This window comes from Camelus dromedarius, chromosome 8, assembly GCF_036321535.1.
Source record: "Camelus dromedarius isolate mCamDro1 chromosome 8, mCamDro1.pat, whole genome shotgun sequence".
Classification (NCBI taxonomy): domain Eukaryota; kingdom Metazoa; phylum Chordata; class Mammalia; order Artiodactyla; family Camelidae; genus Camelus; species Camelus dromedarius.
In genome coordinates, this window is record NC_087443.1 from 16275564 (window position 1) to 16300610 (window position 25047).

At 38.4% G+C, this 25047-nt stretch overlaps 1 protein-coding gene across 1 annotated transcript in view; it reads left to right on the top strand.

Annotated features, from left to right (window-relative positions):
- The first annotated feature begins 3092 nt into the window (after positions 1-3092).
- Positions 3093-25047, top strand: part of BMS1 (BMS1 ribosome biogenesis factor) — a 32646-nt gene continuing 10691 nt past the window's right edge. Inside the window, exons 1-13 of the mRNA XM_010989931.3 lie at positions 3093-3164; positions 4655-4878; positions 5604-5794; positions 6768-6847; positions 8160-8348; positions 9080-9222; positions 9941-10062; positions 10351-10544; positions 11568-11707; positions 12951-13717; positions 13933-14034; positions 14939-15099; positions 19770-19851. Of these exons, the coding sequence (XP_010988233.1) occupies positions 4703-4878; positions 5604-5794; positions 6768-6847; positions 8160-8348; positions 9080-9222; positions 9941-10062; positions 10351-10544; positions 11568-11707; positions 12951-13717; positions 13933-14034; positions 14939-15099; positions 19770-19851 (2347 nt within the window). The 5' untranslated portion in view covers positions 3093-3164; positions 4655-4702. The remainder of the gene's footprint in view (positions 3165-4654; positions 4879-5603; positions 5795-6767; positions 6848-8159; positions 8349-9079; positions 9223-9940; positions 10063-10350; positions 10545-11567; positions 11708-12950; positions 13718-13932; positions 14035-14938; positions 15100-19769; positions 19852-25047) is intronic.

Sequence of the window (25047 nt, forward strand, 5' to 3'; positions counted from 1 at the left end):
GTGTGTTTTATTACAAATCTGCATATTTTTGGCCTTTAATCTCCCAATTACTGAATTTTAAGGCTTGTAGTAGCGGTTTATTAAATAAATCATGCATATCCCTATTGCTAAAGTGTGTGTAAACCTAATCTCATAATTTATTTTATACAATATGTCACTGGTGACATATCACAGCCTATGAAATTCTCTTATTTAAGAAATTTAAAACAAATGATAAAAGAAGAGTATAAAATTACTAAGATAAATGGGCAAAAAAATAAAAAACAACCCAAGAATTACTAACAACAAGGAATTGGAGCAATGAGGCATGGGCTTAGTAAGAAGAGAACTCTAAAGGGTATAGAGGAGGGGGAGGGTATAGCTTAGTGATAAAGTGCATGCTTAGCATGCATGACGTCCTGGGTTCAAGCCCCAGTATCTCCATTTAATAAATAAATAAACCTAATTACCTATCCCCTCCCCAAATTTTTTGAGGGTATAAGAATAGCAGCTCTGAGGAGCAGCCACTACCCTATGGTGGTGATGGAGGGTCCAGGAAGGGGTTCCCTGTCCCTGCACCTGCTCCACAACAGCTGAGATGCAGACCTCATTGGAAGGGGTGTGGCCATGGCCCACCAGTGTCAGGGGGAGTCCCTGTGGTTCAGCACCACTGAAACTTGTTGGAAATCCCTCTCTTAGGTACTGGAGAAAGGGGAGGTGTCTCAGGAGAGTAAGTCCATGACAAAACTGCTGGGAGGTGGGAATGGGGCAGTGGGATGCTGCTGGTCACCATGCACCAGAAGAGCAGGCTCTGCAGGAGTCACCGACCTGAAGAAGTGTGGCCAAAGCACAGCAGAACCAAGAAGGAAGACTGCTTCTTTCTGCAAAGTCTCTCCATCACACTCTATTGACAAAACCTAGGATCCCACTAGCGTCAAAGGAAAAATATTTAAAGGGCCAATTCCATTTTTGCAGAGTAGGCAATGAAGGGTGAATCTGTAGCAGAGTTACAATAAATTGATAACGGATACAGAGGGCATATAAAACTTAAAGACATGATGAAATCACCAAGGGAGTAAGTATAGACACAGAAGAGAAGACGACTAAGGCTGAGCCCTCTGGGCTCTAACGTTACCAGGCAAGGCTGAAAGAACCAGCAAAGGCCACTAAGAAGGAGCAGCCTGGGCAGAAGGTGGTATTCTGGGAGCAAAGTGAATCAAAGAGAAGTAGGACAGAAGAACCAGAAATTTTGTACAAAGGGAACAGACAGACGATGTAGCGACTGGTATAGGAAATGGGGTCAAGAGGTGGTTTTGAAGATGAGAGAAATCATTACATGTGGTATGATGATGATGATGATGATGATGTTGGGGATAGTCCAGTAAAAACTGCTGATGTTGAGGAGACAACAGACTGGCTGGAGTGATGCCCTGGAGCAGTAAGAGAGGATGGGATCCAGTACTCAATACAGAATTCCTTTAGGTGGTCACAGTGGTAGTTCATCTACAGTAACAGGCAGGCAGCAGAGAGGGACATGAGTGGATGTGGCGGTGGAGATCTCTGGTGGTGGTAGTCTCCACTTCCATTTTCTTAGTGAAGAAGGAAGGGGGAGGCGGTGAGAAGGACTGAAGAGAGGAGGTATGAAATAGTCGTTTGGAGGAAGGGCATAGACAGGCAAAGTTAGAATCATTAAAGTGAGAGCGCTCAGCATGGTTCTGGGTTTTCCTCCAGCCATGTTTAGTTGCATTGCTATAGCATGGAGTAGATGGGGAATTCGGTTTATCCAGGGCTCTCATTTTACCAAGCAAGTATGATGAGGTGACAGTGAGGCAAAGGAGTTGAAGAAGCATGCAAGACACTGATGATAATGATTGACCATGGAGTTTAAGCTAGTTTATTAGAGACGGAGAAGTTATCAAGGGAAGAAGGTAGTGCAGTTTGGATTGGAGGTATGGGTAGGGTTACAAAGTCTTGATTTCAGGGCATCAGAGGGAGTTACCTGTAAAGAAATCAGGTGGTGTTTTAGAGTGGGATGCTTCAGGAGTTCCAGTCCTTGGACCTGCCAAAACCTAGAGTATGATCACAGGGGGAGTGAGAATCTGAGGTAAAGCAGAAGATAAGAATGGGATCCATGGAGCCAAGAAGTTAGGATTATCTACCTGTATACTGAAATCTCCAAGAAGAGGATAGTGGAGTGAGTTACAAAATTATAAGCTCTTTACAGATGAGGGAAGTGTTTGCCTTGTACAGCAGCCTCCCAAGCACACCACAGAGTGTACAGGATATGCAGAGCGAATAGCTGTGGGATGCTGAGGGAGAACGAGACCGCTTTGAAAAGGCATGAGGCGTAGTGGGGTCTCGATTACCATAGTGAGTCTAGTACTGTGAGGTAGAAAAATTGAGCCTCAGGTGCCTTGGTGGGATCATATTGAAAAGAAAACCTCCAAGACCCTGAAAATGTACCTAGTTCCCTAGGCACTGGCGCATCTCAGCTCACCGGAGAGGTGGGAATGGGCGGAACACTGGGAAGATAATTGTGCTCCAAGGAAACTGCAAGAAGCTGCAGCCCCGCAGGGAAAGCTCCTTTCCCAGGAACAGAGAAAGGCCAAGTCATTTCATGCAGGGTCAGAGACTGTTGGTCCCGGCAAAAGAGGGTCCCAGCACCAAAGACTTCCGAGAAATCTCTTTAAGTTATCTTTAAGGATGAGCAAGAGGACCAACTAGTGTGACTCCCAATCAAATGCTACTCCTTTAGGCCAGTTGGAGGACGGGTGCCTGGAGCTTTCAGAGCAGACGGGCCTGGTGACTCCGGGGTGAGCAGGCTAAATCTGTTGTTTTCGGCTTTTCTCCCGCACCTGGAAACAGATGCCAGGCGGCACTCTCACCGAAGTCTCCGGGTAAACTCGAGCATGAACGCCGCTCGCTGCTCCGAGACCCAGAGCTGCAGCGCCGAGCGGCGGCGGGGCGCTGCTTTAGATGGAGTGCGCCGCTCAATCGTCGCCTGCGACCGCCCTCAGCCAATCACGACCTTTCCTTTCGGGTTTTCCCTGAAAGTCGTCCCTCCGCGGAACGCTTTCTTTTGCTCCCTTTGTTTCCCGCCGGCGTATAGAGTTTGCTCATAGAGTGCATTTCCGCTTCCGGCGCTGTCCATGTGGGCCGGAGGAGGAGTAGCAGTTGTGAACCCGGTAACGGCCGCGGGCTGGGGGGAGGCCGCGATGGTGGGGTCCTCAGGGCTGGGGCTCCGGGAGGGTCGCGAGTCGCGCGCGTGGTAAGGTCCTCCCTCGGCCCTCCCGGACAGTCTTTGCTCCCGACAAGCGCCTCTTGCCACGGGCAGACATACTTCGTACCTGCCGGGAAAGTGTTGAAGGAATTCGCGCAGAGAGCCGGGACTGGGAGGGGAGGTGTCAGGGAGAGGTGAGAGGTCGTTAAAGGGCAGGCGAATCCTAGCAGATAGCTCAGAGCTGAGCCAGATCTGTTGACTCCAAATTGTGCCCCCACTTGCGGAAAGAAAAGGAGAAAGGCGTCATCAGTACAAGTTCGGAACCAAAATATAGTAGAGAAGAAAAATAATGTCTCTGAAATCACACAGCTGTTTAGTTAAAGAGTTCCTAGAACCAAGCTCTCCTAAGTCCCAGCCATTGTATTTTTGACATTGTGCTGGTATATGTGGACTTTGTATTTCCGCTGGTGTCTGTCCGTGGGAAATCTGACCGATCAACAGTTGTGCAGCCTTCTGATGTGGCCCTTACTGCATGGTACAGGAGACATTGGTTTGGATTTCCTCCACTAGTTCAGATCATAGCTGTAGTCATCTCCATGCACAGTGCCTAGCGCATTATAGGCAGATATGAGTGCTTATTGAACTGAAATGAACCTTAATTGAATGAAATGAGCACCCCCCCCCCCCCGCCTTTTAAAGCAAGCGCTCATATTGTATGTGACCTGATTTCCTAAAAAAAAATAAATAATCCAGTGATGCCCAATTTATGGGCCATGAATTCCTGGGACTCTCAGAAATTATTGTGAGGATTTTGCAAATCCGTATGATGTCCAGGCATCATCTAGGGCCAATCATACTGCACACACGTAGGGATTGTTTTTTTTAATGTATATACACGACTATTATGATGTAAAAGTTTTAGAGATTCTGCAGTAACTTTAAGTAATACTGCCATTATGTTGGAGAGTTATTAAAATGATTTACTTTTTCAAACTATCATAAACATAGTGTAAGTTTGGAAGCCACTTCATTAGTCCAATTGATATTTAGGGCTGAGTTAGTATGGTAACTACTAGTTACATACGGCTATTTGAATTTAGAGTTGAATTAATTAAAATTAAATAAATTTAAAATTCAATTTCTCAGTTTCACCAGGTACCTTTTAAGTTCTCACTAGCTACACGTGGCTGGTGGCTGTATTAAAAAATATAGAATATTTCCATCATTGCAGAAATGAACAATGCTGATGTAGACATTTAAGACAAAAAGTAACCTAAACAGAGGTAAATGATTTTTAGCATAATAGAAGTGAAATTGGGGATAATGTTAAGCAGTTTCCATCCCTAATGGGTGAGCAAATGCGTATCTCCCCATAAGGAGATAAATGAAATATACTGTTTTTCTCTGGGTGTTTTCTGGATTGTAAAATGTTTCCCCCATCCTTACCCCATTCAGTGTATTCAGTGTAGGTTAGAATTACGTGTGAATTGGTAAAAAGCCACTATGGAGACTAAAGACCAGAAGAAACACAGAAAGAAAAATAGTGGGCCCAAAGCTGAAAAGAAGAAGAAACGGCATTTGCAGGATCTCCAACTTGGAGATGAGGAAGATGCCAGGAAGCGAAACCCCAAAGCTTTTGCAGTCCAGTCTGCTGTGCGAATGGCTAGATCCTTTCACAGGTATGTTTAGCTGGAGTCTAGTAGTTTTTCCATTTATTCTTTTTAAACAGTAGGAGCCTCTCCAGATATTTGGGTTCATGAATCCATTCCAACTCTGAAGGACATGGAGATGCATGCCGTATTTTTTTAACTAAAATGTGAGAAGTCTTTCCTTGCCTCTAGCATCTGCACACTTACTGCCTTTTTTTTGCCCAAGAGAGAAGCTTGAGAGTTTCTTTATTGTATTTGTTTGTAAACTTTAATTTCTAGGTTAATAGATGTGGTATTACATTTTCTGGATATGTTTCATATAATTGTAATATGTAGTATTAAAAAGCTTTATCTAATGAGTGCTTATTATATGTACGTTAAAGGCAGTGTAATTTAACCATTATTGAATTCCATTTTCCCAGTAGAAGAGCCAAAGTTAACTCCAAAGCCTCAGCTCTTATTTATTATGGTACACTACCTCCACGTTTGCCTTATTGTTTTCTTTTTAAACTAGTACAGTCAACTAACAAAGCAATCAGACTTAAGGTGTATATGGTTTTCAGCACTGTACTGTCGAAGTCAGTCTGTTACATATAGTTACTGAAGTGGTTATTTGGATTGGGGCTAGAAGTTAACAAGTTAATTGTGCTCACATATTGTCTGTTCTGCTCTCTTGAAAATCTTTGCTTCTAGGAGTGATGCCTTTTATATTTTGAAAGTGAATTTACTTTTTTTTTTTTTTTGTAAACAAATAGAACTCAGGATTTGAAGACAAAAAAGCATCACATTCCAGTGGTTGATCGAACTCCACTGGAGCCCCCACCAATAGTGGTGGTGGTGATGGGGCCTCCAAAAGTTGGAAAGAGCACTTTGATCCAGTGCCTCATTCGGAACTTCACCAGGCAGAAGCTGACCGAGATCCGGGGCCCTGTAACAATTGTGTCAGGTAGGAGAGTGCTGTCAGAGACTGACGTGGCACATCCTGTCGTCTGGGGGACATACATGTCTTTGTTGAATATTTTCTTGACAGGTGACTGTTAAAGTAATACTGTCACTTCATATTACCACTCTTGTACTTTTAGTAAGGTGGTTGTAGCTTCAGAAAAGGATAGATAATAATGATGTAGATGTATACCTTCTTCTGACTGCTGTATGGATTTGCCAGCTGTGGTCCTCTGAAGGGGTTGGCAGGCCTAGGCAGGCTGGCTTGGTTAGAGTGGAGCACCTTCCTTTAACAGATAGTGAGTCCCTGCTACATACCAGGCTTGCCCACACGAAGCCACGTTCTTGTGGAAGTGAGGGAGTTTTTCTCTTTTTTTCCTGTGGGAGCTTGTCTGCTCTGGGAAATGGTGACCTTTCTAAACTTTTAGGGACACTGAAGCAGATTCCCAAATGGCAGTGGTAGAACCTGAAATCTCTTATTAGAGCAATAATATAGTTGAATTGAGGCTTTTCTTATTAAGGCATTCCCATTATTTTGACTGATTTCTTTTAACTTAAATTAGAAATAATGATTATGCCATGAACATTCTGTTGCGTTAGGTTTTAAGATGTTTTAGCTGTGGTGAGAACAGAGGAACTTTATTAGAGAGAGAAGCATTGGCCCACTGCTGAAAAGGAGGATCATGATCATCATGAAGCCTACTTGTCTGCCCATTCCAGTTGGAATTGTACATGTTTGAGCACTTGATTCATATGGCTAGTCTTTTGGTATTACTTTAAAATTAGTGAACATTGCAAGAAAACTAAGATGGAATTTATTTTTTATGATCAGTTTTCTCCTCTGCAAATGAATTTCTGGTATACTCTTTGTAAGTGTGTAAGGTGCTTTAGTGGATGCAATTAAAAATGATAATTAGAGTTAATAGATTTTTTTCCCAAGGTTTTTAAAAGTAAAATTTTTATCTTTCTACTTACAGGTAAAAAGCGCAGACTCACCATTATTGAATGTGGGTGTGACATTAACATGATGATTGATCTGGCTAAAGTAGCAGATTTGGTAAGTTATTGGGGACGGTGTGAATTTCTGGTGGGGACTTGCTGCATTATGATAGGTTGTTAATCCCATGTTGAAGGGAAGAGGTTTATGATTATTAAAGGAATGGTGCGTATCATCAGGGATACAATAGATGTGTTTGAATTGATGGTAATGATAATAATAATTGTTGTAATAAATGGGTAAATAATATAAATGGAATGCACATAATGAAATGTATTCTGAAATCTAAAAGCAAACCATAGGACAGAGAAAACGTTTAATGAAAGTACCATTTTTTGGACCCTCGCTAGGCACTGTGCTAAAGGCTTTCTACAAATTTAGCTCATCGAATCCCCCAGCATGCCTTAGAGGTAACTGGGTCTCCAGTTTACATATGATGAAATCGAGGGTCCCGGAAGTTAAGTAATTTATCTGAGGCTGGGAACTTTGCTCTTGATGGTATCAGGAACTCTGTTCTTAACGGTTATGGTAAAAATAAGTACATGGATTACCCTTGAGAAGTTGTCAAAGTTTATAATAGAAAATCTAGACAGTACTCAGCATATGGAAATTGTTTAGTCATGAATGCGCTTACAAAATGGTCATGTTCATTAATTACCTTTTAAACTAGCAAAAATAAAGCTAAAAAGAAAAAAAAATTAAACCATATTGATGAGGAAGTGTGGGGTGACAGATATGTTGGATTTTCTTATTCATTTTCATTGGTGACAAAGAAGATGCAGGTTTTATCCTTTGGTTCAGGAAGTCTCCTAAAAAATAAAATAAAAAGTAATTTAATGTAATTATTATAGTTGTGCCATCTTAATATCCAGAAACTAAGTACCATTCACATTTTGCTTATGTAATTCTGCGATTAATAAAAATAAGTATGTCGTTGGCCACACAAAATAGCACAGTGTTATTAAATCTTGTATACTTGACATGATTGAAACAATTCAGCATGTCATTAATTTCTTTTATGTAACATATACCATATATTAATTTTAAAAGCATACACATATTAAGAAAGATGCCTTTCGTATACATCTTTTTAATCTAGAGCAGGAGTAAGCAAACTTTTCAGCAAAGGACTGTATATAAAGATAGTAAATACTTCAGGCTTTGCGGGTCACAGTTTCTGTTGCAGTTACTTAGCTGTGGTTGTAATGCAAAAGCAGTTGCAGACAATATAAAGAAATTAATATGTCTGTATTCCAATAAAACTTTAGTTGCAGAACAGGTGATGGGCCAGATTTGACCCGTGGGCCATTGTTTGATGATGGTCTGTTTTGGGTAGCCTCCTTGAGAAATTTTGTTTCTCTTCTGTTTTTAGGTTCTGATGCTTATAGATGCCAGCTTTGGGTTTGAAATGGAAACATTTGAGTTTCTAAACATCTGTCAAGTACATGGCTTTCCTAAAATTATGGGCGTTCTCACTCACCTAGACTCCTTCAAGCATAATAAGCAACTGAAGAAGACAAAGAAGAGATTAAAACACAGGTTCTGGACAGAAGTCTACCCGGTAGGAATAGTACTATAATCCTTTAAAAATAGAATGAAAAGGAGAGATTAACAAACCTCTCTACAAGATCGCCTCCTTAGTTTCCTTTATATATCTGTTCGTAGTCCCTGGAATATTTCCTCACGATAGTCTTCATTCTGGGCCTCTTGGTGTGTCTTATTTATCTCTGCTTCTCCCAGCACCAGCACGAGGCAGCGTCTGGCTGTATGTCTTTTGGATTTGTGATTTAGTAGAATTTGTCCAAAGTTTTTCCTTGTCACAGGACCAAGAACTGTATTGCACACACACTGCCACTGCTTCCTCTCCCCAAGACCACTGTGTCCCATTGGTCACAGAATTTTTTTGCTGCCCAGGAGCCTCATTTCTCCTTCTGTGCGATGCTGCACTCAAATGTCACTGCTTGACTTGAAACTAAATACATCTACAGCTCTGTCCCTACAAAGCCCTAACAAGATGAGTCCTGAAAGAAGCCAGAGGCCTTCCGGAAGTGCTGGCACAGATGGGTTGCTAGAAGTCTCCCTTTCTTACCGTTGCAGCTTCTTTTTTTTTTTTTTTTAATTTTCAGTTTACAATGTTGTGTCAATTTCTGGTGTACAGCATAATGTTTCAGTCATACATATACATACATCTATTCAGTATTGCTTCTTATTTAGAGGCCTTTATTTTGGTGTGGTAGTGACAAAAATTCAGTTGAAATTTAATTGATTAATTAATTAATTTTTAATATTTAGGGTGCGAAGCTGTTCTACCTTTCTGGAATGGTGCATGGAGAATATCAAAACCAAGAAATTCATAATCTGGGCCGTTTTATTACAGTTATGAAGTTTAGGCCTCTTACATGGCAAACGTCTCACCCTTATATTCTTGCAGACAGGTAAAAAGTGAATGTAAACTTCGTCTTCCTGACCCATATGTTTCAAAGCGAAAAAGGTTAGAAAAGGAACAGTACTAGAGCTTATTTTGTCTTAGTTTTAAACAGTGGAGAGAGAAATATAGTTGATGGAAAATACCTGCTTTTTCGTATCCTTTCTTAAAAATGCTATGGCTTCAGGAGTAAGTAAAGAATAAATGTTTAGAAAAATGTGAGGATTTTGAAGCATTTAAGGCTACAGGATGTAGTCTTCATTTTCAGTGATGCTGCCTTTGGACCATGCTGCTCCTGTCACTCAGATGTGCCCTGTGCTTTCCTTCCTTTATGCTTTCTTCGTATTTTTTTTCTTGGCCTGGAATGCCCTTTCTCCACCTGCCAGAATCTAAGCCACACTAAGAAACCCAAATCAAAGCTTAATCTTCCATAAAGGGTTTTTCTGGATATGTTCTCCACTCTTGCATAACCCCAGGTGTATGTCATTCCCCATTTTTGGCATCTTGCTTATAGAGTGTGTATCATGTAGAGCTTGAGAGAGAGGCAGTCATGTGTCTGCTCCTTTTGTTCCGGTAGATGGTGAACTGTTCTTATGTCTGTATTTTCTATAATTTTCTAAACAATATGTTTAGTGAACTGCTGAATGTGATGAATCATTGAAATGTGAAGAGAGATATAGGAACTTTGACATTAATTTCTGCCATATAATTGAGTTTTATTTTTCCAGGATGGAAGATTTGACAAACCCAGAAGATATCCGAACAAATAGCAAGTGTGACCGAAAGGTGTCTCTTTATGGTTATTTAAGAGGAGCACATTTGAAAAATAAAAGCCAAATTCACATGCCAGGTATCCTTTTGTGGTAAAATATACTGTATTTGTAGAGCTCTTGGGATGACTTTCTTTCTCAGGATGCTTCATCTTGCTGGAGGGTTTAAGAGTAAGTCAGCTCTGCATCGTTCAGCAAAGGTGTTAAGTTGACCAAATTTCCTCCGCTCTGATGGTGGTGTTTAGCTAGAGAGGCACAGTGCTGGTGTCAACCAATGCCTTTGTTGTGGCTGAAGCCTTCTGACTGTGGGCCATTTCTGCCAGCGGTCACTTGTCAGCTGAAGCCATCTTTCTGGGTCTGTCTTCCAGGTGTAGGAGATTTTGCTGTGAGTGACGTCAGTTTCCTCCCAGACCCCTGTGCGCTTCCTGAACAACAAAAGAAGCGCTGTTTAAATGAGAAAGAAAAGTTGGTGTACGCACCTCTGTCTGGAGTTGGTGGTGTGCTGTATGACAAAGATGCTGTCTACGTTGACCTTGGGGGCAGCCACGGCTTCCAGGAATCGGTGAGAGGGAAGTCACGGGAAGTACTGTAGTCAGCTTTTGTTTACTGAAGCTTTTTATCTTCATGTGAATATACATCTTGTAAATATACGGAACACTTAACTACACCAAGCAGAAGGTGAAAGTCACGTCCTCTGTACCTCCCTGCTGCCAAGATACACAGGGGACCCACGTCTCCCAGTGTGAGCTTTGGAAACAGTTTGGCATACTTCCTGCTTCTCATTATACAAAATCTGTGTTTTCTGGCTCTCTTTGGTCTTTTTCTTTCTCTTTCTCTCTAAACATACACATGTTTATTTAGACTATATTGTTTATATCTTTAGATTATTATACATTATATGTAAACACTGTATGTGTGGTATTTGTGTGTGTGTGAGAGAGAGCAGTAGTATTTGTTATATGAGATCCAACTATAAATGCTCTTGCAACTCTTTGGGGGCACCTAAGAATATGTGATGCCATTTTTACCCTGTTAGTATTTGTAGAGATGCTCCAATCTCTTTATAACTGTAGTATTTCGTTGTATCGATAACTCTCCTTTACTGAACCAATCCTTGGAGGGCCGTGGGGCTCACCCCCAGTTTCCTCTGGTTGGAGCAGTGCTATAGTGAGTGCCCTCACACATGCAGCTTTGCTCACTGGGAGGGATCTTTTATGCAGTAAATTCCTTGAATAAAATTTTTGTATAAAAAGATAACAAATTAAAAAAAGTAAACTTCAGATTTTTAATTTCTTTGTTCTGAAATGGGATTTTTTTATTGGGCCAAAATAAATGCTTTCTGTAGCATTGGCACCTCTGTATTTAGGTTATTAGATTGTATACTCCATGAACTTTGGAAAAGTTTAATGAGAGAGAAATCAATTTTAGGCTTTGTTGTAAGATTTTTTTTTTTTTTTTTGAAGCAGTAAGAAAGGTTCTTAGGAATGGTGTTTAGGGTAATTTTGAGAAACTGATTGAAACCAGTGTATTTTTCTTCAGAATCCTTGTGCGTTCCTCACTTTCTCTTTCTTGGTGGCCTTGACAGGAGGAGGTGAGGCCCACCCATGAACTGGTCCAGAGTCTCATTTCCACCCATTCCACTATTGATGCCAAGATGGCTTCAAGTAGAGTGACACTTTTTTCTGATTCCAAACCGCTGGGGTCAGAGGATATAGATAATCAAGGGTAAGTTTGCTATTTTTCTATTTTTAATAAAAAAAATTATAGAAGATTATATCACACATAATTCTGCCATCATAAAACATTTTGGTGGGATTCATTCCAGGCTGTTTGGTTTTGCTTTGCTTTGCTTTGCTTTGTACGTGCATGTGTTTCTGAGGGCTCTTCGCTTATGTGAACATCATGTGTAAGTATTTTCTTGAAATAATATATGGGATTCAGTTTTTACAAACTCAGAGTATTCCTTGAATATCACAAAACCTTTCCATTGGTTGATTTGTTTCTTAGGAGTCCTAAGGCCACTTGGCTTTATTTTAATGTCCAAAATAGCAAGCAGAGTCAGGAAGCTTGCTCAGGTGGCTGTCCGGAAGCCACATGTGTTGTCTCTAAAATTTTTACTTAGATTGCGTTGTAATGTCTTCTGTGGGTTGATTTCCACTAATATCTGGCTTATGTGAATTATTTTTAGTCAGAATTGGGAATTTGTATACCTATACATAGTGGGTGTTCTGGTTTTATTATAGTGATTTATGACTCCCACTAAAAATTAGTCTGAAAACAAGATTAGTTTATAATTGTAAGTATATATAAATGCAGGAAAAATTTTTTGGGGAAACTCATCTGCTGCCCTCCAACTAGCAGTTGGTATATAGCATGGTAATTAAGTGCGATAGGACTACTGGTTTTGGGAAATCAATCTCTCTAAGCCTTAATTTCCTGATATCTCATAGTTTCATCTGTTATTATCCCATTACTATCATTATTTTTTGTGATGCCTTTAGTCTGTCTTTGTCCTTTTGGCTTGGCCCTGTTAGCCCTTGCCTCCTTCTTGCTTTCTGACACAATAGGACGTTCCAGGCTTACTTTGTACTTTCCCTGCCTTGGACCTGGAGTCAGCCATTCCTCTAAGGATCATCTGTTTCAAACTTGGAAATGATGAGTCTTCTAAAAGATCTGTTAAATACTCACTTCCCTTTTGAGCAATTTCTTTCTGAAATCAGACATTTTTTAAAGATTATTTCTTTATTCTCTCCATAAATTCTTTTGAAGAGTGTGTTTTTAGGGAAATGTGCATGAGTTTGCTTATCAACTATTCCAGTATTGAGCAAATCGTTCCTCTCTGTGCTGTGTCATTTAAAACCATTTCTTAAAGTTATTTACTATCTCTTTGCATATTTATTGACTTGCCATTTCTAGATTAGCCAATTATTGTGCAAATTGAGTTCTGTTGCTTTCCTTTCTAATACAGGCTGTTGATGCCGAAAGAGGAAAAGCAGTTGGATTTGAAAACTGGGCGAGTGCGTCGGAAAGCCGTTTTTGCAGATGAAGAAGACAAGTCTGGAGACAGTGATGATGAAGATGATGAAGAAATGTCTGAAGGTGACAGGTTGGAAAATAGCTCTAGTGATGATGAGACAGAAGAGGAGGAAGATGCTGAAATGACTGATAAACAGTATATGTCTGGTAAAGGTATCAAACGGCAAAAACTTGAGCTAGAAGAAGACGTGGAGATGGATTTGCCAGCGTTTGCCGATAGTGATGATGACCTTGAGAGGAGCTCAGTGGAAGAAGAAGCAGAGGAAGCCGACGAAAGCAGTGAGGAAGAGGACTCCACTGCAGAGGAAGAGAGGAGTATTTTACAATCTAAGGCTGTCAGAGAAGGCACTAAGCGAGGACCATTACAAACTAATGGTGTGAGTGATAGTTTGCATCTGGAGAAGTCTTTGACAGTGAAAAAGGCAGCCCTCACCACTTCAGATTCAGGCCATTGCACAGCTGAAGAGGCATTTGCATCCGAAGATGAATCTGAAGAAAACTCTTCTGTCAGTACAGAGGAGGCGGAGGGTTCAGAAAATGAAAAGGTTATTAGGAAAAAGTTCCCAGAGCCTTCTCAAGTGGTCAGTAGTCAGAAACTGGGGTTAGAGAACTTAACCGATGAGACCAGTGATATAGAAGACTTACTCAAAGAGGAAGAAGATTACAAGGAAGAAAATAACTATTCCACAGAAACTTCAGGTGTGTTTAAATTTAATTTAACGGCCATTATAAACTTGGCACTGAAAATGTTCTACAAACTGAATGTCTACATTTGAGGGTCTGCTGTTCTGGAGATTTTGTTAACTGTTCAAATATTGCACCTCATAAAGGGATTTCAGAATGAATGAGCACTGAGCTTGAAGCAGAGAGGACAGATAAACAGACTTAACTGATGTTGGTGTTGGTCCTTTCAGGTGCCCTCAAGTGGAAGGAAGACCTGTCCAGGAAGGCAGCTGAGGCCTTTCTGAGGCAGCAGCAAACAGCTCCAAATCTTCGAAAGCTTATTTATGGGACAGGTAAAAGAAGCTCTGGTTCAGATCTAGAAACATTTTAGTTTCTTAGACTATTTTCTGAAAAGGGGGTGAGAAAATTGGTTGGAGGATTTGGGTGGTACTTTTGGTATCCATAAGATATTTCTGGCTGTCAAAGTTTAGATCTGGCAGATGTTTTTAATCATCAGGTCATGAGGACCCAAAGTCAGTCATAAGAAATAGATTTATGGGTTTGCCATAAAACTTTTGATGAGAATACTCTCCATTATGTAATTTTGTACCTCCTATACAAAGTCTTTCATTAAAATTTTTGTAGAATTTAGTGCCAGAAAAATAATTCTGCCTATAAAGGCATTTTTTTCCCCTTCTGGAGAATGAGCTCTGTGTTTAACTCATTCTCTTTCCCCCCTTTGCCCTTCTCTGATTTTGTATTTTATTAATATGTCTATATATTCTTTTTGAAAAGAGCTTGACCCAATAATGCAAAAAATAAATACAAAGCGTTGAACCTGATATTGTGGTCCTTATTTTGTGATTAGAACAAGGCCAAGGAGTATATGTGAGCTAGAAGCATTTAATCGGAGGGTTGGTGTTTACTGATTTCCGTTCAGGTTTTGCCTTAGTGCTGTTACTAATTAGAGACTCAGTGCTCTTCAAGAAGAACTCTTTATGATAATTGAAAACTCTGCCTTTAAGTGTCTCTTCCCTCCCCCAAGCCCCAGCATTCTCCCTCCTCAGTGCACACTTTGCTGCTGCCTTGCGGGAGGGCAGCTGCCCTCCAGACGTTGAGAGGAGTTCCTTGGCCTTCTCTGTCTGTGGCTGATGCGCTCAGGGGCACCACCATACTTACCACAAACAGGGACCCTCAGTCCTGAGTCCTCTAGTGGGTAGATCTGTTCTCACTTTTCTATCATGGCGGTTTCTTTAGTGACAGAGGATAATGAAGAAGAAGAAGATGGTGATACCAGGGAAGAGCTTGGAGGGTTGTTTCGTGTCAGCCAGCCTGCCAGAGAGTGTAAGCACAAGGCTGACTCTTTGGATTGCTCCAGGTTTCACGTGGAGGCGCCCCATGACTGGGATTTAGAGGAGGTAAGGCTGAGTATGAATATGTGACTTATGAGAGAATGAGGGAATTGTTCTAAAAGAAGATTATGTGATTTCAATATTGCCTACCTGTTATTAGCTTCTTATGTTTATGACATAGCAGGACATTTCTCTGGCAATTGGAGTGAATGTTTCATGCATTCTAAGCAATAATACGTTCTGAGTTTAGTCAGACCACGTGCATGTGTTATGGAGAAAAGGAAAGTGTTCAGCTCTTAGTGTGAATAGTATTATAAATCTGCATTTTGAAGCATTACACATAAGTTTTCATACATTTGAGATATTTTGTGTTTTATAACTAGGAGATACCTAGTGTCCCAGAAGTTAACTTTTATAATTTCTACCATTTGTAAGCAAACGGCAGTTCATGACAGTGGTAAATTTTCTTTCCCTGCTCACCACTCTAGTCACACTGGAGAATTCATTCAGTTCTCAAACTTGCCAGGTTTAATCCCATCTTGAATTTCTTGTGCTCTATTTTCTCTTCTGGAATGTTCTTCTGATCTTCCCAAGGCTGGCTTCTGATCATTCAGTTTAGCTGAAAGGTCACTCCTTTGGAAGCCCACTCACTGTCATATTATCTATATTAATTCACTGGGTAGCAGTTTTATGCACTTTATGAGATTTTATGTAGCCATTTTTTATGGTAAAATTTAACACAGATTATAGAAAACCACAAAAAAATAATTGTTTAACTTAATGGATTATTAGGTGAGTACCTCTGTAACTCCGTGTATCCACCCCAGTCATCATCCTCTCCTCCCTGCAGAAGGAACAATGACTCCTATAGTAATCATTTCTTCTTTTCTTTATAACTTCATCTTCCAAGTATACATCAATAAACACCAGGGTTTTTTTTAGTTTACCAGGTTATCTTTGTTTGTTTTTCTCTGCCTTTTAAGTCTCTTAATCTACAGTATTCCCCTCTAGTCATCTCTTTTTTTTCCCCTTACCTTTTCACTTGTTTAAGAAACTAAGTATTTGATGTATAGAATTTCTCATATTCTGGGTGTCCTGAATTGCATCGCATCCCCATGTGCAGTTTGTCAGGCTCCACTCTTCTCTGTATTTTCTGTAAATTGGTACAGAGCAATACCAGTAGAATTGTCTGTAGTGATGGAAATGATCTGTAAAGAACTGTCCAGTGTGGTCGTTTGTATATATTATTTAAAATACTGAGCACTTTAAATGTGGCTATGAGACAGAAAAACAAAATTTTTAGTTTTATTTGTCTTATTTAATCTCAATTAATTAGAATGTAAGTTACCATGTAATAGTTGTAGCTACCCTATGGACAGCACATCTAGAAGTTTGATTAGATTTAGGTGGGTTTTTTTGTTGTTATTGTTTTGTTTTCAAGACTGCTTCCTAGGTTGTAGTGTTTTTTCATTAGGAGACACACAAAATCACCTTGTGCTGTTAGCAGCTATAGATGCTCAATGCCTAGATCCATTAATTTATTAAGGATGTAAAATGGTAATATTTTGTTCAAATTTCTCTTCACTTGTTAGCTGAAATACTTCTATAAAGAGAAACTTCTCATCTACTGTTTGGTTACCCAGTTCCATATAAGCAGTATAAATACTTGATTCCTTTTTTCAGAATGATTGTCCAAAGGTGACTTTTTTTTTTTTTTAAGTTTTATTTTTAACTTGGAGTTAAATATAGTTGATGTGTTCCCTGCCACTGCACTTGTTATCCTTACTGATGACCATATTTGTCTCATCTGTGGCCAGTGGGAGTCTCTTCATATTGGCTCCTGAGTCCTTTTGACATGATCCTAGGAGTCCCTGATTGCTTTATTGCTGTCTGATAGGAAAAGATGTCCCAGCATCATCTTGTACATTTCTGATGCCAGACTTGGAAACAGCCATAAGAAGTCCTGATTGTTTCTAGGCCTCTTCAGTGACCAGAGCTGGGAGAATTCATATGTACATTTCCAGTTCAGATTAAGGACTACAGGGTTTTTACTTAACCTCTTTTATCTTACATTTATATCTCTGTTTTTCCACTGGAGAATTATTCCGTTTGAATTGGAAGATGATTAAATTAGAAAGTTGTATAATTACTCATTTACTTTATCCCAGTTATACACAGAAGTGTCTAGCATTACACTTGTTTCTATTAATATGAATACTGAAAACAGGTAAAGTTTTTTTCTTATATGTTCTCCCTTCTCTCTTTTCAAAAGTGGCTACCCATTTTGCATTCCCACTGGCAGTGTGTGTGGCTTCCGATTTCTCCACATCAGAATAACATCACCAACATTTGTTACCACCTGTTTTGTTGTTGTTTTTTGTTGTTATAATCATTCTGGGAGGTGTGAAGTCATAACTAATTGCACTTTTGATTTGCCTTTTCCTGATGGCTAATAATGTTAGGTATCTTTCTTGTGCTTATTGGCCATTTGTGTATATTATTTGAAGAAATGTCTATTTATATTGTTTGCCCATTTAAAAAATTGGGTTATTTGTCTTTTTATCATTGAGTTTAAGATGTTTCTGTATTCAGGATCCAAGTCCCTTATCAGATATATGATTTACAAATATTTTCTCCCATTCTGTAGGTTATCTTTTCTGTACCCTTGAAACACAAAGTTTTGAATTTTGATGAAATCTAATTTCTCTATATTTTTGTTGTTATTTGTATGTTTGGTATCATACCTAAAAAACCATTGCCAAATCCAAGATCAGAAAGACTTACTACTCCTGTGATTTTGTGCTTTGTAGTTTAGCTCTTAAACTTGGGTCTTTGCTACATTTTCAGTTAATTTTTATATTTGGTGTGAGATGAGTCCAACTTCATTCTCTTGCATGTGGATATCCAGTTGTCCTAGCACCATTTGTTGAAAAATCTTATTCTTTCCCCCATTGCCTTGTCTTGGCACCCTGGGTAAAAATCACTTGATCATAGATAGATAAATGGGCTTATTTATGGACTCATAACTGTATTCCACTGAGCTATACAACTGTCCTTATGCTAGTACCATAATATTTGATTACTATTGTTTTGTAGTAAGTTCTGAAATCAGAAAGTATGAATCCCTTGACTTTGTTCTTTTTCAGGATTGTTTTGTCTTACCTGGATCCCTTGGGTTTTCTATATTTTATAATCAACTTTTTCATTTCTACAAAGAAACAAGCTGGGATTCTGATAGGGGTTATACTGAATCTGTATTTTGGATAGTATTGGTATCTTACCATTGTCTAATCTGTTGACACTGATGCCTTTCCACTTTGTTAGATCTTTTCTTCCAAGAATGTTTCGTAGTTACCAGAGTATAAGCTTTGCACTTCTTTTGTTGGATTTATTCCTAGTATTTTATTCTTTTTTTGGTGCTATTGTAAAAGAAAGGGACTGTTCTGTGAATTTCATTTTTGGATTGTTCATTCCTGGTGTATAGAAATAAAATTTGTTGTTGTGTATTGATCTAGTATCTTGCAACCTTGCTGAACTCATTACTCGGATAGTTTTTCAGTGGGTTCCTTAGGAGTTTCTACATATAAGATCATATCACTTGTGAATAGTGATAGTTTTTCTTTCTAAAGTGGACATCTTTTATTTCAATTTCTTGCTTAATGGCCCTGGCTGGAAGGTCTGGTTCAGTGTTGAATAGAAGTGGTGAGAGGAGACATCCTTATCTTACTCCTGATCTTGAGGGGAAAGCTCTGTCTTCCGCCATTAAGTATGCTACTAGCTGTGGGTTTTTTATGGATGCCCTTTATCGGATTTAGAAAGTTCCCTTCTATTCCTAGTTTGTTGAATGCTTTTATCATAGAGGGTCTATTTTTAAAACTTTATCTGGACCCCGGTTCCTTTAAGTTAACTATTGTTAACTTGCTTCCTGAAAGCAAGGATCTTCTTGGAACATTTAGTGCCTGCAAAGCTTCTTGACCACAGAGTAAATATTCAGTAAATATTTAGTGAGTGATTGTAGGCATGAAGGAATGAGTAAATGAGCAAATTTGCTTTTGCATCCATTATAACCATGCTAGCTTCAAGGCTACTCTTTGAGAATGAGGTTGTGTATGAAAAATACGAATCATGATCAAAATCTGATTGAAAGCCAGGACCTATGTGAAGATTTCTATATGTGTGCTTCTGAGGCCTTGGCTGTGAGTGACAAGTGCTGTCTTAGGTCAGGTTCCCCAGGAAACACTCTGAAACAGAGAGTTGTGTACACGTTTTAGTCTGTATTTGAGAGATGCACCCAACGTCCACTTCATGTGTATATTGGATGATCTGGCAGATCTGGAACTGGGAACCTCATCAGTACTCTTTGCACTATTGTGCTCATACAAGACGCTTTGTCTTTGTCAGAATATTATCATTGGCTACAGGAATTAAGTTTTCAAACAGCCGTGATAAGTCTGAACTAATGAATTAGTTAATATCTGTTTCTTTACCTATGAAGTCAGTGGGCTAGTTGTATTTTCCCTATCCACTGGTTAATGCTGTGATATTTATGTTTTTATCTGTTGTTACACCATCTACATCAAGATAGAGCTATTTCATAGGCCCATCTGGAATGAGAATGTCCATAAAAGTGTCTTGAAAAGTGTTTAAAGGCAAGCTATCACCTTCTGTTTCTCAATAGCAATTATTTTGTTGAATGATTGGAACCTGTCAACTAAGTGCTGACTTTTCTGTATAAGGTTATGAACAGTATCAGAGATTGCTTCGTGACTGGGAAGTGGGAAGAGGATAAGGATGCAGCCAAGATCTTAGCAGAAGATGGTAAGTAAAGGGCTGTATTTTTCAGAGAAGACTGCCTTCTCTATATCTTATTTTCTTTCATATCTTTAGTAGTCAAGTTGAAAATAATAGTCATTTGTGAAATGCCTTGGGGAACTCTGACAGAAGTAATAGTCTAGTTCCTCCTTTCATAATGATCTTATTTTCTCCCTCTGGTTAATGGACTTACTAGATACGGGCATTGAAGAAAAGTGGAAAGCTTTCCATAAATTTTATCACGCATTTGTTAAAAATAGTCATTCTTATATGTGTGGCGTGATTGTATTCAGGTTAAGCATTTTGGCAAGTAAGCATATATATGTAAAGGCTTCCTTAGAAACATTTTCAGTTTCTTCTGTGATCATTGGTCAAATCATTGATTTTCTTCCAGTGTTGGTTGTAGTTTTTGTGTTTATATTTTAACATTTTCCTGAGCTATTCTTCATAATATTTTGTGACAAGGCTTTTCACTGAAATTTTGAATTTATAATGGAATAAAGCTCTCATGTGTTATTTGCATGTTCTCAATTGTGTTCTTTTTTTTTTTCTTTTTAGTTAGATTTGCAAGTTACCTATTTTGTTAGATCTGTAACGTTCAGATTTATTTTTTATTCTCCCATTTTTCTTACGATTAAAAAATTAACAAGGTCTGATTTTTCCTTTTACTTGTATTCGTTAGTTGCGGGATCAGAAACGGAGTTTTTTCATTTTGTTTTTAAGGAAAACACTTTTAAAATAAGATACAGCTTAATGTTCAACTTACTGTATTTTGTTAATTATATATACTTGTATCCATCACACAAAACAAGAATAAGAACATTTCCATCACCCCCAGAATGTTTGCCTGTGCCCTTTGAAGTCAGCACCCAACCCCTACCACAGGCAGCCACTTTTGGATTTCTGTCACTGCAGATTTATTTTGCCTGATCTTGGACCTCATACAAATGTTCTGGCAGTATGTATTCTTTAGTGTCTAGGTTCTTCCCCTCAACATAATGCTTTACTTTTTAATAAATCCACCTTGTTGAGACATATTTTACATACAATTAAATATACTTGTTTTAAGAGGATAGTTCGGCTAGTTCGGACAATTGTATATACTCATGTACCACCACTACAATCAAGAAAAAAAGAATTTCCATCACAACAGAAAGCACCCTCAGGCCCCTTTGCAGTCAGTCCCTACTCCCACAGTCACACCAGCCCCGAGGAAACCAGTGGTCTGCTTTCTGTCCCTAAATGTTAGTTTTGTCTTTTCTAGAATTATATGAGAAAATGTACTCTCTTTTGTCTGTAGATGCTTTTACTTAACATACTGTCTTTGAGATTCATTCAGATTATAGTTTGTTTCTTCTTACTGCTGAGTAAGTATTCTGTTCTGCAGATATGCCACAGTTGTTGATCCATTTTATTCTTGATGGCCATTTAGGTTGTTTCCAGTTTTTGACTACTATAATTAAGGCTATATAGATCTTTTTGTGGAAATTAGTTTTTATTTCTCCTTGGTAATACCTGGAAGTAGAATGACTGAGCTATGGGATGGGTAGATGGACACCCAACTTTATAGGAAACTAATAGTCTGACTCCATTTTGATGTTTGACCACAGCTCTTAAGCCTTACCCTGCCTGTCCCCCTTTCTGTCCTGCATCTGGGCAGGCTGATAAAAAAAGCCCAGGTGCTCCTCTTTTGGCACCAGGAGGAAGTTCAAACCATGTACACTACTGCCCTCACCAAAGCCCCACCTCCAGACCACCATTAACAGCCCAGCTCTTCCCTTTTTCCCTCCCTGCTCTCCCAGGCTGTATTTGAACTAGCCTGGGAAGTCTACCTTGCTGTCCCCAGGAGGTCTCATTATGTGAATCATAATTCTTTCCATATCCTTTTGATTCATGCATGTAATCTGTCTCTCAGTATCCAAACCAAATTTTCCCAAGTTCTTCCTTTCTTTACAGGTTGATCACAAAGTAAACCACCCCACAGTTCTTCAAAGAGAACTCCAGCACTGGATGACAGTTTCAGTGCACGTCCTAGTGGGTGTAAAATAGTGTCTCATTGTGATTTTAATTTATAACTCCCTGATGACTAATGACATTGTGTGTCTTTTTGTGTGCTTATTGGCCAATTTAATATCTTTAACCTTTATGAGATGTCCATTTAAGTGTTTTGCCTATTTTTTTTAAAGAAGTTTATGATAGTTTATATTTAGAGAAAAATTGTGAATATAAGAGTTCCCATATACTTCACACACAGTTTGCCCTATTAATATCTTACATCTGTATGGTACGTTTGTTAATGAACAGAACACTAACAGAATCTTAAATCTCTGCCAGTTTAAGCACCTTTTTTGTGTGTTAAAGGCCATTTGTATTTCCTCCCTGAACTGTCTTTCAGTGTGCTTTGCCCATATTTCTATTCGGTTATTGTTGATATTTTTTCTTACTTATTTATAAGAATTTTTTTAAATATAAGAGAAATTAGTCTTTTGTGGTTTGAGGTCATTTACCCCCCTCATTTATCATTTATATTTTAATTTTTTGATTCTTTTATGTGGAGTTTTTTTTTGGTGAAGTTAAATTTATGTTTTGCCTTAAATGGCTTTGGGATTTGTCTTATACTTAAAAAAAATTTTTTTAAAGTTTTTAAAAAAAATAGATACATATATTTATATATACATGAAATATATATATCTTTATATACATATATAGAGAAAATAATTTCTCGTTGTTTCTTCCAGTACTTCATGATTTCCATTTTCTTTTTACATTTAAATCACTGATTTATCTAGTACTTATTTTAGTGTGAGTTGTGAGGCATAGATATAGTTTTTTCCAGGTTCTTTTGAATAATATTTATTCTTTTCAAAACTGAATAAAATGCCCCTTTGTTTTTTCCTTTTCTAAAATTTCTTTTTCTTTCTCTCTTTTTTTTAATTTGGAGGGAGGTGGGTAATTAGATTTATTTATTTATTAATTTTGATGGAGGTACTGGGGATTGAACCCAGGACCTCGTGCATGCTAAGCACGTGCTCTACCACTAAGCTATACCCTCCCTGCTACCAAATGCCCTTTTTGTCATATTCTTAATTGATAGATACAGAAATCATTTTCTGGACTTTTCTAGTCTGTCACTGATTTCTGTTGGTCCATTCATTATTGCTATGTTTAAAACCCTTATATAGTTTCAGAGTATGTTACTAAGACACCAGTTATTAAAACTGGCATGGCTGGTTCCTGTCTCTCCCTGCCTGTGCTGTGTTTTTTAGAATTCTTCTGACTGTTCTCTCTTACTTATTTTTCCATAGAACTTAAGAATCAGTTTTCTGTTTCCAAAAGAAAGTGTGGTGGATTCATGTGTTTTTTAGGAGACATATTGAGGTTTAATGGACGTACAGTAAACTGCGCGTATTTAAAGCGTACATTTTGATAAGCTTTGACATTTGTACACTATCACCACAATCAAGATAATGAACGTGTTTGTCACCTTAAAAATTACCTCATGCCACTTGTTATCCCTCCCTCCTGTCCTCTCCCTGTCACCAAGTAACCACTCTTCTGCTTTCTGTCACTATACAAGAATTTGTACCCTCTCTAATTTTATATAAATGGAATCATACAGCATGCACTCTTCTCTGTCTAACTTATTTTACTCAGCATAATTATGAGATTCATCCATGCTGTTGCATCTTCGTTCCTTTTTATTGCTAAGTAGTTAATTTCTTTTTATTGGTGAGTAGTATTCCATTGTATAATGCACAACAGTTTGTTTTTTTGTTCACCTGTTGATGGACATTTATGTTATTTCCAGTTTTGGGCTATTACAAGTAAAGCTACTGTGAACATTCTCATACAGGTCTTTGTATGAACAACTGCTTTCATTTCTCTTGGGTATATACCTCAGAGTGGATTAAATGGATCAGATGGTCGATGTATTTTCAATTTTTAAAGAAATAACTAAAGTGTTTTCCTTCATGGTTGTACCATTTTGCATTGCCACTAGCACTTTATGAGACTTCCAGTTGCTCCACATTCTTGCCAGTACTTGATAAGGCTGGTCTTTTGAATTTTAGACATTCTTTTAGGTTTAGAGTGGTATCTCATTTTATTTTCCTAATGACCAAGATACTGAGCTTTTTTTTCATGTGCTTATTTGCCATCTGTTTCTTCAGTGAAGTGTCTGTCAGATCTTTTGCACATTATTTTAATTTGGTTGTTTGTCTTCTTAATGAATTTTAATTTTTAACATATTTTTGATACAAGTCCTTTATTACATGCAGTTTGCAATTATTTTTGCCCAAGGTATGGCAAAGACCATCAAATATCATCTGTGAATAAAGACAGTTTTACTTCTGTGCTGTCTGGATGACTTATTCTTCTTGCCTTACCTTAGTACATTGGCGTAAACTTCCAGTACAGTGTTTATTAGAGGTGTTCAAAATAGACACTATACGTATTGTAATATCATACCTACTGATACTAACATTTTACCACTTTGAGTAACATGTGGAAAACTTTCTATATCTTCCCACTTAAAAAATTTTTTTTAATTATACAAGTTACAGATGTATAGTGTAGTGATTCACAGTTTTTACAGGTTATACTCCATTTATAGTTATTATAAAATATTGGTTATATTCCCCATGTTGTACAGTATATCCTTATAGCTTATTTTGTACCTAATAGTTTGTATCCTACCCTATATTACCCCCCCTTCCCTCTTCCCACTGGTCATCACTAGTTTGTTCTTTATATCTGTGAGTCTGTTACATTCATTAGTTTGTTGTATTTTCCTCACTTTTAAATATCATTGGCTTCAGTATTAGATGGTGGTATAATTTTTTTTGAATCATGATTTTAGAAATTAATAAGAAGATGGATAATCTGTTCTCTGTATCCATATTTCTGGTCTTTTTTTTTTTTTCTGATGATCCCAGATTTCTCCATTTATAATTTCCTTTCTGCTTAAGAGCTTTCTTTAGCCATTTTTTTTTTTAAGGGTAATTATGCTAGCTACAAATTCCTGTAGTTTTCCTTCATCTGAGAATGTCTCTGTTTCCTCCATTTCTGAAGAGTAGTTTCACTGGATATAGAATTTGGAGCTGACAGTTGTTTTCCTTCAGCACTTGAAAAATAATGCCATTTCCTTCTGGCCTCCAGGATTTCAGAGGACACATAGGCTGTCATTTTAAAAGTGTGCCCCTG